Source organism: Erinaceus europaeus, chromosome 15 (genome assembly GCF_950295315.1).
Source record: "Erinaceus europaeus chromosome 15, mEriEur2.1, whole genome shotgun sequence".
NCBI lineage: Eukaryota > Metazoa > Chordata > Mammalia > Eulipotyphla > Erinaceidae > Erinaceus > Erinaceus europaeus.
The window spans coordinates 29,163,815-29,178,430 of record NC_080176.1 but is presented as its reverse complement, the minus strand read 5'-3'; the positions used below and the strand labels follow the sequence as shown (position 1 = coordinate 29,178,430).

The following is a 14,616-nucleotide window of genomic DNA, read 5'->3' as shown; positions in this document are numbered from 1 at the left end:
GACACAGCTAAAGCAGTCCTAAGAGGGAAGTTCATAGCTATACAAGCACACATTAGGAAACAAGAAAAGGCACAAATAAACAGCCTGACTGCACATCTTAAAGACCTAGAAGAAGAACAACAAAGGAATCCTAAAGCAACCAGAAGGACAGAAATCACTGAAGTTAGGGCAGAAATAAATAACATTGAGAATAGGAAAACCATACAAAAGATCAATGAAAGTAAATGTTGGTTCTTCGAAAGAGTAAACAAAAACAAAAACAAAAGAGTAAACAAACCTTTAGCCAGACTCACAAAACAAAAAAGGGAGAAGACCCAAATAAATCAGATAGTAAATGAAAGAGGAGATATCACAACAGACACTGCAGAAATTCAACATATCATGCGAGCCTTCTATGAACAACTATATGCCACCAAGCTAGAGAACTGGAATAAATGGAAGAAATGAATGATTTCCTAGATACCTACCAACTTCCAAAACTAAGTAAAGAGGAAGTGGATAACATGAACAGGCCCATCACAGCTAATGAAATTGAAACAGTTATCAAAAATCTTCCCAAAAATAAAAGTCCTGGACCAGGCAGTTTTACAAATGAATTCTACAAAACCTTCAAAGAAGAACTCATACCTCTACTTTTAAAAGTCTTCCAGAAGATTGAAGACACTGGAATACTCCCTGCCAGCTTCTATGAAGCCAACATCACCCTGATACCAAAAGCAGACAGGGACACAACCAAAAAAGAAAACTACAGACCAATATACCTGATGAACAAAGATGCAAAAATATTGAACAAAATTCTAGCCAACCGGATACAGCAGTATAGCAAAAAGATTGTCCATCATGACCAAGTGGGGTTTATCCCAGGCATGCAAGGTTGGTTTAATATACGTAAATCAATCAATGTGATCCACCACATCAACAAAAGCAAGACCAAAAACCACATGGTCATATCAATAGATGCAGAGAAAGCCTTTGACAAAATACAACATCCCTTTATGATCAAAACACTACAAAAAATGGGAATAGATGGAAAATTCCTCAAGATAGTGGAGTCTATATATAGCAAACCTACAGCCAACATCATACTCAATGGTGAAAAACTGGAAGCATTTCCCCTCAGATCAGGTACTAGACAGGGCTGCCCACTATCACCATTACTATTCAACATAGTGTTGGAAGTTCTTGCCATAGCAATCAGGCAGGAGCAAGGAATTAAAGGCATACAGATTGGAAGAGAAGAAGTCAAACTCTCCTTATTTGCAGATGACATGATAGTATACATGAAAAAACCTAAGGAATCCAGCAAGAAGCTTTTGGAAATCATCAGGCAATACAGTAAGTTGTCAGGCTATAAAATTAACATTCAAAAGTCAGTGGCATTCCTCTATGCAAACACTAAGTTAGAAGAAATTGAAATCCAGAAATCAGTTCCTTTTTCTATAGCAACAAAAACAATAAAATATCTAGGAGTAAACCTAACCAAAGAAGTGAAAGACTTGTATACTGAAAATTATGAGTTACTACTCAAAGAAATTGAAAAAGACACAAAGAAGTGGAAAGATATTCCATGTTCATGGGTTGGAATAATTAACATCATCAAATTGAATATATTACCTAGAGCCATCTACAGATTTAATGCTATCCCCATCAAGATCCCAAGCACATTTTTTAGGAGAATAGAAAAAATGCTACAAATGTTTATCTGGAACCAGAAAAGACCTAGAATTGCCAAAACAGTCTTGAGAAAAAAGAACAGAACTGGAGGCATCACACTCCCAGATCTCAAACTGTATTATAGGGCCATTGTCATCAAAACTGCTTGGTACTGGAACATGAACAGACACACTGACCAGTGGAATAAAACTGAGAGCACAGAAATGAGGCCCCACATGTATGGACATCTAATCTTTGACAAAGGGGCCCAGACTATTACATGGGGAAAGCAGAGTCTCTTCAACAAATGGTGTTGGAAACAATGGGTTGAAACATGCAGAAGAATGAAACTGAATCACTGTATTTCACCAAATACAAAAGTAAATTCCAAGTGGATCAAGGATTTGGATGTTAGACCAGGAACTATCAGATACTTAGAGGAAAATATTGGCAGAACTTTTTTCCGCATAAATTTTAAAGAGATTTTCAATGAAACAAATCCAATTACAAGGAAGACTAAGGCAAGTATAAACCTATGGGACTACATCAAATTAAAAAGCTTCTTCACAGCAAAAGAAACCACTACCCAAACCAAGAAACCCCTCACAGAATGGGAGAAGATCTTTACATGCCATACATCAGATAAGAGTTTAATAACCAACATATATAAAGAGCTTGCCAGACTCAACAACAAGACAACAAATAACCCCATCCAAAAATGGGGGGAGGACATGGACTGAATATTCACCACAGAAGAGATCCAAAAGGCCGAGAAACACATGAAAAAATGCTCCAAGTCTCTGACTGTCAGAGAAATGCAAATAAAGACAACGAGATATCACTTCACTCCTGTGAGAATGTCATACATCAGAAAAGGTAACAGCAGCAAATGCTGGAGAGGGTGTGGGGTCAAAGGAACCCTCCTGCACTGCTGGTGGGAATGTCAATTGGTCCAACCTCTGTGGAGAACAGTCTGGAGAACTCTCAGAAGGCTAGAAATGGACCTACCCTATGACCCTGCAATTCCCCTCCTGGGGATATATCCTAAGGAACCCAACACATCCATCCAAAAAGATCTGTGTACTCATATGTTCCTGGCAGCACAATTTGTAATAGCCAAAACCTGGAAGCAACCCAGGTGTCCAACAACAGATGAGTGGCTGAGCAAGTTGTGGTCTATATACACAATGGAATACTACTCAGCTGTAAAAAATGGTGACTTCACCGTTTTCAGCCGATCTTGGATGGACCTTGAAAAAATCATGTTGAGTGAAATAAGTCAGAAACAGAAGGATGAATATGGGATGATCTCACTCTCAGGCCGAAGTTGAAAAACAAGGTTAGAAAAGAAAACACAAGTCGAACCTGAAATGGAATTGGAGTATTGCACCAAAGTAAAAGACTCTGGGTTGAGTGGGTGGGTGGGGAGAATACAGGTCCATGAAAAATGATGAATGACATAGTGGGGGTTGTATTGTTAAATGGGAATCTGGGGAATGTTATGCATGTACAAACTATTGTATTTACTGTTGAATGTAAAGCATTAATTCCCCAATAAAGAAATAAATTATTTAAAAATAATAATAATAATAATGAAAGGCCTTTGCCTGTAGTTATACACATAGCCACAGCAACTAGTATGGAAAGGATTGAAAGGGAATAAAGACAAATGAAAAAAATAAAATAAAATACAAAATAATAATAATAATAAATAATAAAATAAAATGTCATAATTGTGGTCTAGGAGGTGGTGCAGTAGAGAAAGCACTGGACCCTCAAGCATGAGGTCCAGAGTTAAATACCCAGCAGCATATGTACCAGAGTGATGTCTGGTTCTTTCTTTCTCTCTCCTATCTTTCTCATGAATAAATAAAAATCTGAAAAAAAAAAAAAAGCCTCAGGGATGAGAGACTCTTTGCATAACCATTATGCTATCTAGCCCCCCACTCTCTGTCTCTATCTAAAACATAATAACAATAATAACTTCGTTTAAAATAATAATTACTTCCGATACGTCACTAGCTCCGCATCTGCCTTGCACCCCTCTGGCTGGAATCCCTTTCTGGTTGGAACCTCTTCCCTCCTCACACTTCCTGAGCCCCTTATAGACCCCTTACACTGTCATCTCCAGCCCCAACTGCCCCCCTCCATGCTGAGGCTGTTTTCTTTTTTTGTAATTTATATTTTATTACCTTTATTTATTTACTGGATAGAGCCAGAAATTGAGAAGGATGGGAGATAGGGAGAGAGACAGAGAGACACCTGCACCCCTGCTTCACCACTCTCAAAGATTTCCTCCTGCAGGTGGGGACCAGGGACTTGAACCCAGAGCCTTATGCATTGTAATGTGCGCTCAACCAGGTGCGCCACTGGCCCCTCTGGGGCTGTTTTCCTCTCCATCTAGTGATAGGCTCCCTCCTTCGGCCAAGTGGATGGCTGTGTGCAACCTGGCCTAGAGCCCAGCAGGCAGAGCTTTTTCTAAAACAGTGTGCTCATTCACATATGCCTGGTGTGCCATCCTCCGCCCTGCTTTCCTCCCTCACTACAGTGCTGGGAAGAGGGAGGCAGGACAAGGGGCTCAGGGACCCCGGCTCTCACCTGCACTACCTGTCCATCGAAGTCCTGCATCCTGTGCACTTTGTGGCTTTCACTGGGGGGGAGCAAATTGGGGAAAAGACAAACGGGTCAAGTCAGAGTCATCTAATCCCAGTGAGGTTCTGGTCTTGCCCCCAGCTCCCCTCCCGCTTCATGCTTTAGAATCCAACCAGGATTCCTTGCGAGGGTCCTTGTGCTTTGTACTCAGTGCGTTTAACCTAGTGTGCCACCACCCTGCCCCAGAGGAAATTTTCTTAAAGCAAAGAGAACTGGGTCTGAAGAGGGAAGAAGGGGAGGAGCAGCAAATAGGGTGCTGGACTCTCAAGCATGAGGTCCTGATGTCAATCTCTGGTAGTATATGAGACAGAATGATACCTTGGTTCTACCCCTATCCTGTGTAATAAAACAACAAATAATGTATTTTTTAAAAAAAATTATTTACTTTATTATTTTTTATTGGCTAGACAGAGAAATTGAGAGGGGAGGAGAAGATAGAGAGGTAGAGAGACAGAGACACCTGCAGCCCTGCTTCACCACTCGTGAAGCTTTCTCCCTGCAGGTGGGGAACAGGAGCTTGAACCTGGGTCATTGTGCACTGTAATGTGTACTTTTAACCAGGTGCACCACTGCCTGGCCCCACTAAATACTATCTTTAAAAGGCATAGGATTGCTGTGGTCTGGGAGGTGACACAGTAGATAAAGGCACTGGATTTGAAAGCATGAGGTCTTGAATTTGATCCTTGGTATCACATGTGCCAGAGTACTGCTCTGATTCTCTCTTCCTCTCATAAATAAGTAAATATTTAGGAAGGCACGGGGGGAAAGTAGGATAGGATAGGATAGGATAGGTAGGATAGGACAGGACAGGACAGGACAGGACAGGACAGGATAGGAGCTGGAAAAGAAAACTAAACTAGTCGAAAATCAGACTTCTATGAAATGGGGCTCCCAGTTCAATCCCCAGTGCTGCTCTGGTTTGTCTCTTTCTTTGTCTCATTTGAAACACTCTCATGTGTAATAATTAAAAGGAGCCTTTTTAAGATGAACAAGACTAGACCAGGAGTGAGCTCACCTGGTAGAGAACAAGCTCTACCATGTGTATGGTTCTGAGTTGGACGCAGGGCAACATGTGGCAGCACCATGGACAGCACCCAGGGAGCCCCATGGATGGTGGGGCAGGGCTGTGGGGTCTTTCCTCTCTCAGCACCACGGACAACACCCAGGGAGCCTCATGGGTGGTGAAGCAGGGTGGTGGGGATTGCTTCTCTCTCAGCACCATTGACAGCACCCAGGGAGCCTCATGGGTGGTGGAACAGGGCTATGGGATCTCTCCTCTCTCAGCACCATGGACAGCACCCAGGGAGCTTCATGGATGATGGAGCAGGGCTGTGGGGTCTCTCCTCTCCCAGCACCATGGATAGCACCCAGAGAGTCTCATGGATGATGGAGCAGGGCTGTGGGGTCTCTGTTCTCTCAGCACCATGCAGAGCACCCAAGAAACCCATGGATAGTGGGGCAGGGCTGTGGGGTCTCTCCTCTCTCAGCACCATGGACACCACCCTGGGAGCCCCATGGATGGTGGAGCAGGGCTGTGGGGTCTCTCCTCTGTCTGGTTCTTCTGTCTTTCTCACCTCTTGTTTCTCTACAAAATAAGGAATGAGAACTCTCGCTGCCCCTGAGTTCCCACTGGTCCTCCCAAGATAGGAGAACCTGCTTCTTCTTGCCCTGGATGTCTCTCACGTGATAATGTGAATGTCTCTCATACTTAGTGCAAAATACAACTTGAGGAAGGGGTGCCCTTGAGGGAGACTCACCTGTAAACCTCGTCTGCGACCACCTCACGTCCACACTGCCCGTAAGAATTGTTTCCCATGCTGAAGACTGAAGAGTAGCAAAGAGTCATTTATTGGCTAAATCACATCAGCGTGAGGGGGAGTCGGGCTGTAGCGCAGCGGGTTAAGCACAGGTGGTGCAAAGCACAAGGACCGCCATAAGGATCTGGGTTCGAACCCCGGCTCCCCACCTGCAGGGGAGTCGCTTCACAGGCGGTGAAGCAGGTCTGCAGGTGTCTATCTTTCTCTACTCCTCTCTGTCTTCCCCTCCTCTCTCCATTTTTCTGTCCTATCCAACAACAACAATAATAACTACAACAATAAAACAACAAGGGCAACAAAAGGGAATAAATAAATAAAATAAATATTTAAAAAAAAGAACAAGGGCACATCAGCGTGAGGGTCTGGGCTCCTGTGAGGTCAGCACCGCGGGGGGAGGAGGCACCTGTCAAGTGGTCCCAGCCCAACACCTCACCCTGGATGCCACTAGGTGTCCTTCTCCAACTGTGACAGTCACAGACCAGCCCCAACAGCCTGCACCACGTTCCAAGTTCTTAATGCCCCACCCCACCCAGGCCCTGGTTCTGCCACTCAGGACCTCCATGTCACGAGGACAGTACCACTGCCCCCCCACCCTCTACCCCCCACTCCCCGCAAACCCTCCCACCCAGTCTAGTCACCTCCTTCTCGGTCTGTCAGCACCAGGGAGTGGGCCCTCCCGCATGAGACCTGCAGCACCCGGGTCTCCTGCGGACGCTCCAGGGGCAGAGGCACTGGTGATGGCTCCAGAACGTACTCATAGCCACGCGCTGAAACAGGAAGCAGAGAGTGCTCAGCGCTGCCTGCGCCCTCTAACCCGGCTCCCCAGCCCGAGGGGGTGCTGACTGAGGGTTCCAGGCACTACAGTTCTCAGCCGGACCCCGGCACCCAACTCCCTGCCTACCACAACACTCTGCCTGTATTACATTCAAGTTAGCTTCCAGGAGAGCACGGGGAATCTCTGTCAGGTGATGGTGTGGGGACTTGGGTTTTCCTTTTCTTTTAAAATTATCTTTATTTAATTATTTGGATAGAGACAGCCAGAAGTCGAGAGGGAAGGGGGTGATAGGGAGGGAAAGACATCTGCAGCCCTGCTTCACCACTTGTGAAGCTTCCCCCCTGCAGGTAAGGGTCGGGGGGCTCAAACCCAGGTCCTTGCGCACTGTAACCTGTGCACTCAGCCAGATGCACCACCACCCAGCCTCTTGGTTTTTCTTTTTTGCCACCTGGGTTACTGCTGGGGCTTGGTGCCTGCATGGCTCTGCCACTGCTGGCCACCTTTTTATTCCCCATGTCTTTCTTTTTGAAAGACAGATGGTGAGAGACAGAGGGTGGGGGCAGATAGCATAATGGTTATGCTAAGAGACTCTCATGGGGGCCAGGTGATGGTGCATCTGGTTAAGCGCACACACTACAGTGGCCAAGGCCTGGGGTTCAAGCCCCCGGTGCTCACCTGCAGGGGATGGGGGGGGAAGCTTCACTGAGCAGTGAGGCAGGGCTGCAGGTGTCTCTGACCCCAACTATCAAGTGACAGCATCATGAGGGCATATTCAGCAAAGTCCAGAGCAGAAGATTCTGCGGGAGAAACAGTGTGGTTTCTTCAGTAAATAAAATCAAGGGGGAAGAAAATGTCTAATAAGAACTTAAGTGGTCCGGGAGGTGGTGCAGTGGATAAGCCACTGGATTCTCAACCATGAGGTCCCGAGTTCAATCCACGGCAGCACATGTACCAGAGTGATGTCTGGTTATTTCTCTCCTATCTCACTCATGAATAAATAAATTAATTAATTAATTTAAAAAAACTTAAATGAAGCCAGAAAAGAAGTTCTCTGGACAGAAGCCCCAATACCACAAGGGAGATGCTGCAGCAGCAGGGCAAGCTCCATACACACACACACACACACACACACACACACACACACACACCTCTCTTCCATGTGCGTGGCCCTGAGTCCGAGCCCAAAGCCATGCTAGAGATCCACAGATGACACCAGGGCAACTCCATGGGTGGTAGACTACTGCTGTGATGTGCCCCCCGCCCCCAAATCAAAACAGTGTGAAAACTTGATCCATGATTCAGGCCTCGAGTTCATTCCCCAGAGCTGCCCCATGACTCGATCTCTCTTGCTGGTTGGCCTGGTTTAGGTAATTCCACTCTTGAAAAACAAAACAAACAAACAAAAAAGCACAAAAGCAAAGGACTCTGGGAAAGGAGGGGACGGAAGGAGTGGACAGAGTTGGGATCCTGGTGCATGGTGGTGGAAAGAACCTAAGTTGAGGTGGGGTGGCAGCACACCCCGTGGACTGGACACGTCACCATGCACAAGGACTCAGGTTTGAGCCCCCACTCCCCACCTGCAGGGGGGACGCTTCATAAGCATTGAAGCAACTCTGCAGGTATCTGTCTACCTTCCTCACTCCCCCCCTTTTTAAATTATCTTTATATGTTGAATAGAGACAGTCAAAAAAGCTGAGAGGGAAAGGGGAGACAAGAGAGACACCTGCAGCCCTGCTTCACCACTTGCAAAGCTTTCCCCCTGCAGATGGAGACCAGGGGCTCAAACCTGGGTCCTTGCGCACTGTAACATCTGTTCTCAACCACAGATGTGCTACCACCTGGTCCTCTCTCTCCCTCTCTAACTCCCCCTCCCCTCCCAATTTCTCTCTCTCTGTGCTACACCCCCCAAAAAAATACAATAAAATAAAATGAACCTAAGGGAAGGGGGTGAGTGTTCTTCAGACACTTGTCACAGGAAGATAAGAAATTGTGCCTAGGGGAGTCGGGCGGTAGCACAGTGAGTTAAGCACAGATGGCACTAAGAGCAAGGACTGGCACAAGGATCCCGGTTCAAGCCCCCGGCTCCCCACCTGCAGGGAAGTCACTTCACAGGCGGTGAAGCAGGTCCGTAGGTGTCTTTCTCTCTCTTTTTCTTCCCCCTCTCTCCATTTCTCTCTGTCCCGTCCAACAACGACGACATCAATAATAACTACAACAATAAAACAATGGCACCAAAAGGGAATAAATATTTTTGTTATCTATTTATTCCCTTTTCTGCCCTTGTTGTTTTATTGCTGTTGTTATTGATGTCGTCATTGTTGGATAGAATAGAGAGAAATGAAGAGAGGAGGGGAAGACAGAGAGGGGGAGAAAAAGACAGACACCTGCAGACCTGCTTCACTACCTGTGAAGCGACTCCCCTGCAGGTGGGGAGCCGGGGGCTCGAACCAGGATCTTCATGCCGGTCCTTGGGCTTTGCACCACGTGCGCTTAACCCACTGTACTACCACCCGACTCCCAGTAAATAAATATTTAAAAAAAAAAAAAAAAAGAAATTGTGCCTATGTGTTAACATCAACAGCTACACTGTAAACCATTAAGCTCTAATACAAGAGGGGGTGGCTCATCTGGTTAAGAGCACACACTACAGTATAATAAAGACCTGGGTTTAAGCCCCCGGTCCCCACCTGCAGGGGGAAAGCTTCACGAGTGGTGAAGCAGGGCTGCAGGTATCTCTCTGCCTCTATCTCTCCGTCTCCTCTCTGTTTCTGTCTCTAATAATAAAATAAAATTTCAAAAGAGAGAAACACAACGCCCCCCCCCACCAACAGAGTCCTTTCTCAAGCCAATCACAGAAGTAAGAAGCCAAGGGAAGAAGACTCACTTTTGTCTTTCTGGCTGCTGTGAAAGCCGAGCTGAGAGTCTTTGTTGAGTCCCATCCCCCATACTTTTGTGACATCCTTGGTCTTCGAGGAAAGCAGTGTGAAGCCATAGCCACAGGCAGCCGATGAAATCTGAAAAAAAAAGTTTCCAGAGTGGGGGCTGGTGGTGGCACATCTGGATGAGCACACATGTTATAATGCGCAAGGACCCAGGTTCGAGCCCCTGGTTCCCACCTGCAGGGGGAAAGTTTTGCAAGTGGTGAGACAATGATGTAGGTGTCTCTTTCTCTCTCCCTATCTCCCCTTACCCTCTCAATTTCTGGCTGTCTCTATCTAATAAATAAAGACAACAAGGGAGTTGGGCTGTAGTGCAGCGGGCTAAGCGCATGTGGCACAAAGCACAAGGACTGGCATAAGGATCCCGGTTCAAACCCCAGCCCCCCACCTGCAGGGGGGTCGCTTCACAGGCGGTGAAGCAGGTCTGCAGGTGTCTATCTTTCTCTCCTCTCTGTCTTCCCCTCCCTCTCTCCATTTCTCTCTGTCCTATCCAACAACGACAACAACAATAGTAACTACAACAATAAAACAACAAGGGCAACAAAAGGGAATAAACAAAATAAATATTAAAAAAAGAAAAAGAAAAAAAAATAAAAATAAAGACAACAAAAAATAATTAAAAAAAAAAAGAAAGAAAGAAAAAGAGTTCCAGAGTTAACGACTGCCACCTCTCCAGATTCAAAGGAGGTCTCGAAACTTGACATCAGGCTCAACCTGACGCTGTTGACTGGCTACGGAAGAAGGGCAAACGCTAGAAGAAGCAGGGGTTTGTAGCATTAAGAGACAAGCTGTCAGGCTGGGAGACAGCACAAAGTTTCTGCAAAAAGAGGTTCTTTTCTTTTCTTTGCCTCCAGGGTTACTGCTGGGGCTCGGTGCCTGTACTATCAATCCACTGCGCCTGGAGGCCATTTTTTCCCATTTTGTTGCCCTTGTTGCTACCCTTGTTGTTGTCATCATTATTATTGTTGTGATAGGGCAGAGAGAAATCAAGAGAGGGGAGACCAAGAAGGGGAGAGAAAGATAAACAGACACCTGCAGACCTGCTTCACTGCTTTTGAAGCGACCCCCTGTAGGTGGGGAGCCAGGGGCTCCAACCAGGATCCTTACACTTTGCGCCACATGTGCTTAACCCGCTGCGCTACCACCTGACAACCCACTCCCCACCCCCACAAAAAGACTTTCATGCCTGAGGCACCAAAGGCTCCAGGTTCAATGCCTAGCACCACCACAAGCCAGAGCTGGTCAAAGGGGAAAAAAAAAAAAAAAAAGGAACTATCCAGCATGAGGTCTTGAGTTGAGTTTTCTTTCTGGTATTGCATGTACCAGATTGATGCTCTGGCTCTCTCTCCCTTCATTAATGAGCAAATCAATCTTAAAATAAATAAAACTTAACACAAAGAGTGGTCTGGGAGGTAAAGCACTGGACTCTCAATTTCTCTCTACTGCCTTTTCATTAATTAATAAGTTAAAACCTTAAGTTTAATAAGGATTCTTTACTGTCCTCGGCAAAAGTCAGAAATAAAACCTCTGTCTTTTCCTCCTCCCCTTGAAGATTATCTGCAACCATACACAGCAAAGAACCAACATGAAACACTCCCAAAACAACTCTATAGAATGTTGGCTTCAGAGAAAAGGCAGGCAGACCCCTGGCACTGCCCTGTGCTGTGGTCTTTCCCAATCTGAGTTCAGTCAGAAACCTCCTGTGCAACCAGTCTGACCTGTTTAGATCTTCTTTCTCTTGTAGAACTACTCCATTAAGCCTCTCCTTTCTCAGCAGTCACTGACTGCAGCCAGCCACCAGCCCACAGGCCCACTTTTTCCCTGACTTCTCACTGTTGTTATTATGAGCCACTCCCAGCTACTTCTGAGATTCAGAGATGAACCAGAGTGGCCCCACCCCATGCCATGGCACTAGGGACGGTGTCCAGGTAGGTGCCCTACCTCATGAGCTATCCCTCCAGACCTCCCTGACAATTATTTTCTTTAACTTTCCCCCCTTTATTAGAAGATTAATGTTTTAGATTTGACAGTAAATACAACAGTTTGCTCCCTGACAGTCTTAAGTTTTTTTTAGAGACAGGCATAGAGAGTATATAAAAGAAATCACATGGTGCATGTTCTGAGAAGAGACTGACACCAGGCAAAATAAATATTGCTAAGATGATAAAAATAGGGGCCGGGCAGTAGCACAGCAGGTTGAGCGCACATGGCGGGAAGCTCAAGGACCGGAGTAAGGATCCCCGGTGCCCTACCTGCTGGGGGGGTCGCTTACAGATGGTGAAATAGGTCTGCAGGTGTCTTTCTCTCCCCATCTTCCCATCCTCTCTCAATTTCTCTCTGTCCTATTCAACAACAGCAACAATAACAGTAATAATAACAAGGGCAACAAAAATGGGGGGAAATGGTCTCCAGAAGCAGTGGATTCGTGGTGCAGGCACCCAGCCCCAGCAATAACCCTGGAGGCAGAAAATAAAAGGGGAGAGGAGCTGGGCGGTAGTGCAGTAGATTAAGCGCACATGGAGCAAAGAACAAGGACCAGCGAAGGATTCTGGTTTGAGCCCCCAGTTCCCCACCTGCAGGAGGGTCATGCTTTCTCTCCCCTGTCTCCCCCTCCTCTCTTGATCTCTCTCTGTTCTATCCAACAACAACAACAGCTATAACAATAACAACAAGGACAACAAAATGGGGAAAAATAGCCTCCAGGTGCAGTAGATTCGTAGTGCTGGCATCAAGCCCCAGCTATAACCCTGGAGGAAAAAAAAAAAAAGTAATAATAAAATAAAGAAGAAAGAGACTATAGCCCTGCAGCTTTCTTCAATGTGGTGGGGGCCGGGCTCAAACCTGAGTTGTGCACATGGCAAAGCAGCGCACTATCCAAGGGAGCTATTTTGCCGACCCTTCTCTGGCCTTTTATTTTTTATTCATATTTATTTGTTTAGAGGCAGAGAAAGAGAGTGAAAGAGACAACATAGGGTATATTCTAAGACTGATCAGTGGCCAGGCAAAATAATTATTAATAAAAAACTAATAATAGTAGTCTAGGAGGTGGCTCAGTGGATAAAGCACTAGACTCTGAAGCATGAGGTAACTGAGTTCAATCCCCGGCAGCACATGTACCAGAGTGATGTCTGATTATTTATCTCTCCCCTCCTATCTTCCTCATAAATAAAAAAAAGAAGGGAGTCTGGCGGTAGCGAAGCAGGTTAAGCACACATGGTACCAAGTGTAATGACCAGAATAAGGATCCCGGTTGGAGCCCCCAGCTCCCCACCTGCAGGGAAGTCGCTTCACAGGCAGTGAAGCAGGTCTGCAAGTGTCTATCTTTCACTCCCCCTCTGTCTTCCCCTCCTCTCTCCTACCCAACAATGACGACATCAATAACAATAACTGCAACAACAATAAAAAACAAAGGCAACAAAAGGGAAAATAAATTTAAAAAATAAAATAAAATAATTAAAATCTTTATGAAAAAAAAAGCAAGGGGTCAGGTGGTGGCACACCTGGTTAAGCACACACATTAGCGCACAAGGTCCCAGGTTCAAGCCCTTGGTCCCCACTTGCAGGTGGGAAGCTTCACAAGTGATGAAGCAGGTTTGCAGGTGTCTCTCTCTATATCTCCCCTTCACTCTAGATTTCTGACTGTCTCTATCCAATAAATAAATAAATATAATAAAAATTTTTGTTAAGAAAGCTAATAATAGTGGGCTGGGAAGACAACATAACTGTATACAAATGGTTTCCGTTCCTGAGTCTCTAAGGTGGCAGGTTCAATCCCAGCACCACCACAAGTCAGAACTGAGCAGGGCTTTGGCCTCTCACACTCTCATGAAAATATGTATGTTTCAATGAATAGTAAAAGAGAGAGAGAGAGAGAGAGAGAGAGAGAGAGAGACAGACAGACAGACAGACAGACAGAGACACCACAGCACCGAAGCTTCCTTCAATGCGGTGAGGGCGGGGACTGAAGTCCGGTCTGGCACCTGCAGAATAGCGCACTGCCTAGGTGAGCTATGTCGCCGGCCCCTCTCTGACCTTTTGATCTCTGCCCTCCTAAATCTGACTTCTGGGGTCACAGGCTCCCCAAGACCCTGCAGCGGGCGGGCGGGACGGGTTCCTGTCACCCGCCGTGGGTGCACCGGGGCTGGAGGGAGAGGGGAAGCCGCACCTTCTGGTCCAGTTCCAGGCGGTAGGGGATGGGCTGGATGCGGCGGCGCGGCCGCAAGCCGGCGCGGGGCACGGACCCGGAGCTGGGGACCACGAAGGAGGGGACACCCAGCGCCCCCGAGAAGCTGAAGCCCCACACGAAGACGCGGTGGGCGCGGGCCGCGCGCTCGCCCACGTACTGGAACACCGGCGCGTCCGCCTCGGCCTCCGCCGCCTCCCGTCGGCCCTGCGAGCGGCCAGCCGCCGTCCGGTGGCCTCGCCCCAGCCCGGGGACCAGCCCACTCACGCGACGAGAGAGCCGAGGCCCCGCCGCCAGCGCCGCCAGCGCCATCCTCATCTCACGCCGTGGCTGCTCCTGGGCGCCGCCATCTTGCGGGACCTTTGACCTCACGCCACGCCGGAAGAGCGAGCCGCCATATTTAGTAAGGGCTGACGGCAAAGGCGCTGAGGACGGACTCCCGGAGATCCTCGGGGCTCCACCGGGCAGCTCTGGTTTCTGAGGGGGCGCACCCTGGGGATCCTGCTCTAGCCAACATCCTCTGAGCTTCAGCAGCGGACCGAATGGATACCACTTCCGGCGGAGTGTACGTCTACCCTCCCGGAGTCCATTTCGCGG

General features: G+C 47.1%; 1 protein-coding gene across 3 annotated transcripts in view; it reads right to left on the bottom strand.

Annotated features, from left to right (window-relative positions):
- Positions 1-14,394, bottom strand: part of RCC1L (RCC1 like) — a 33,339-nt gene extending 18,945 nt beyond the window's left edge. The window contains exons 1-5 of one of the 3 annotated variants that reach the window (XM_060173540.1): positions 14,002-14,394; positions 9,782-9,911; positions 6,761-6,889; positions 6,063-6,129; positions 4,252-4,303 (exon numbers count right to left, since the gene is read on the bottom strand). In XM_060173540.1, the coding sequence (XP_060029523.1) occupies positions 4,252-4,303; positions 6,063-6,129; positions 6,761-6,889; positions 9,782-9,911; positions 14,002-14,337 (714 nt within the window). In that variant the 5' untranslated portion in view covers positions 14,338-14,394. The remainder of the gene's footprint in view (positions 1-4,251; positions 4,304-6,062; positions 6,130-6,760; positions 6,890-9,781; positions 9,912-14,001) is intronic. The other 2 variants (XM_060173539.1, XM_007517971.3) reach the window with 2 other exon arrangements.
- Between the last annotated feature and the right edge of the window lie 222 nt (positions 14,395-14,616).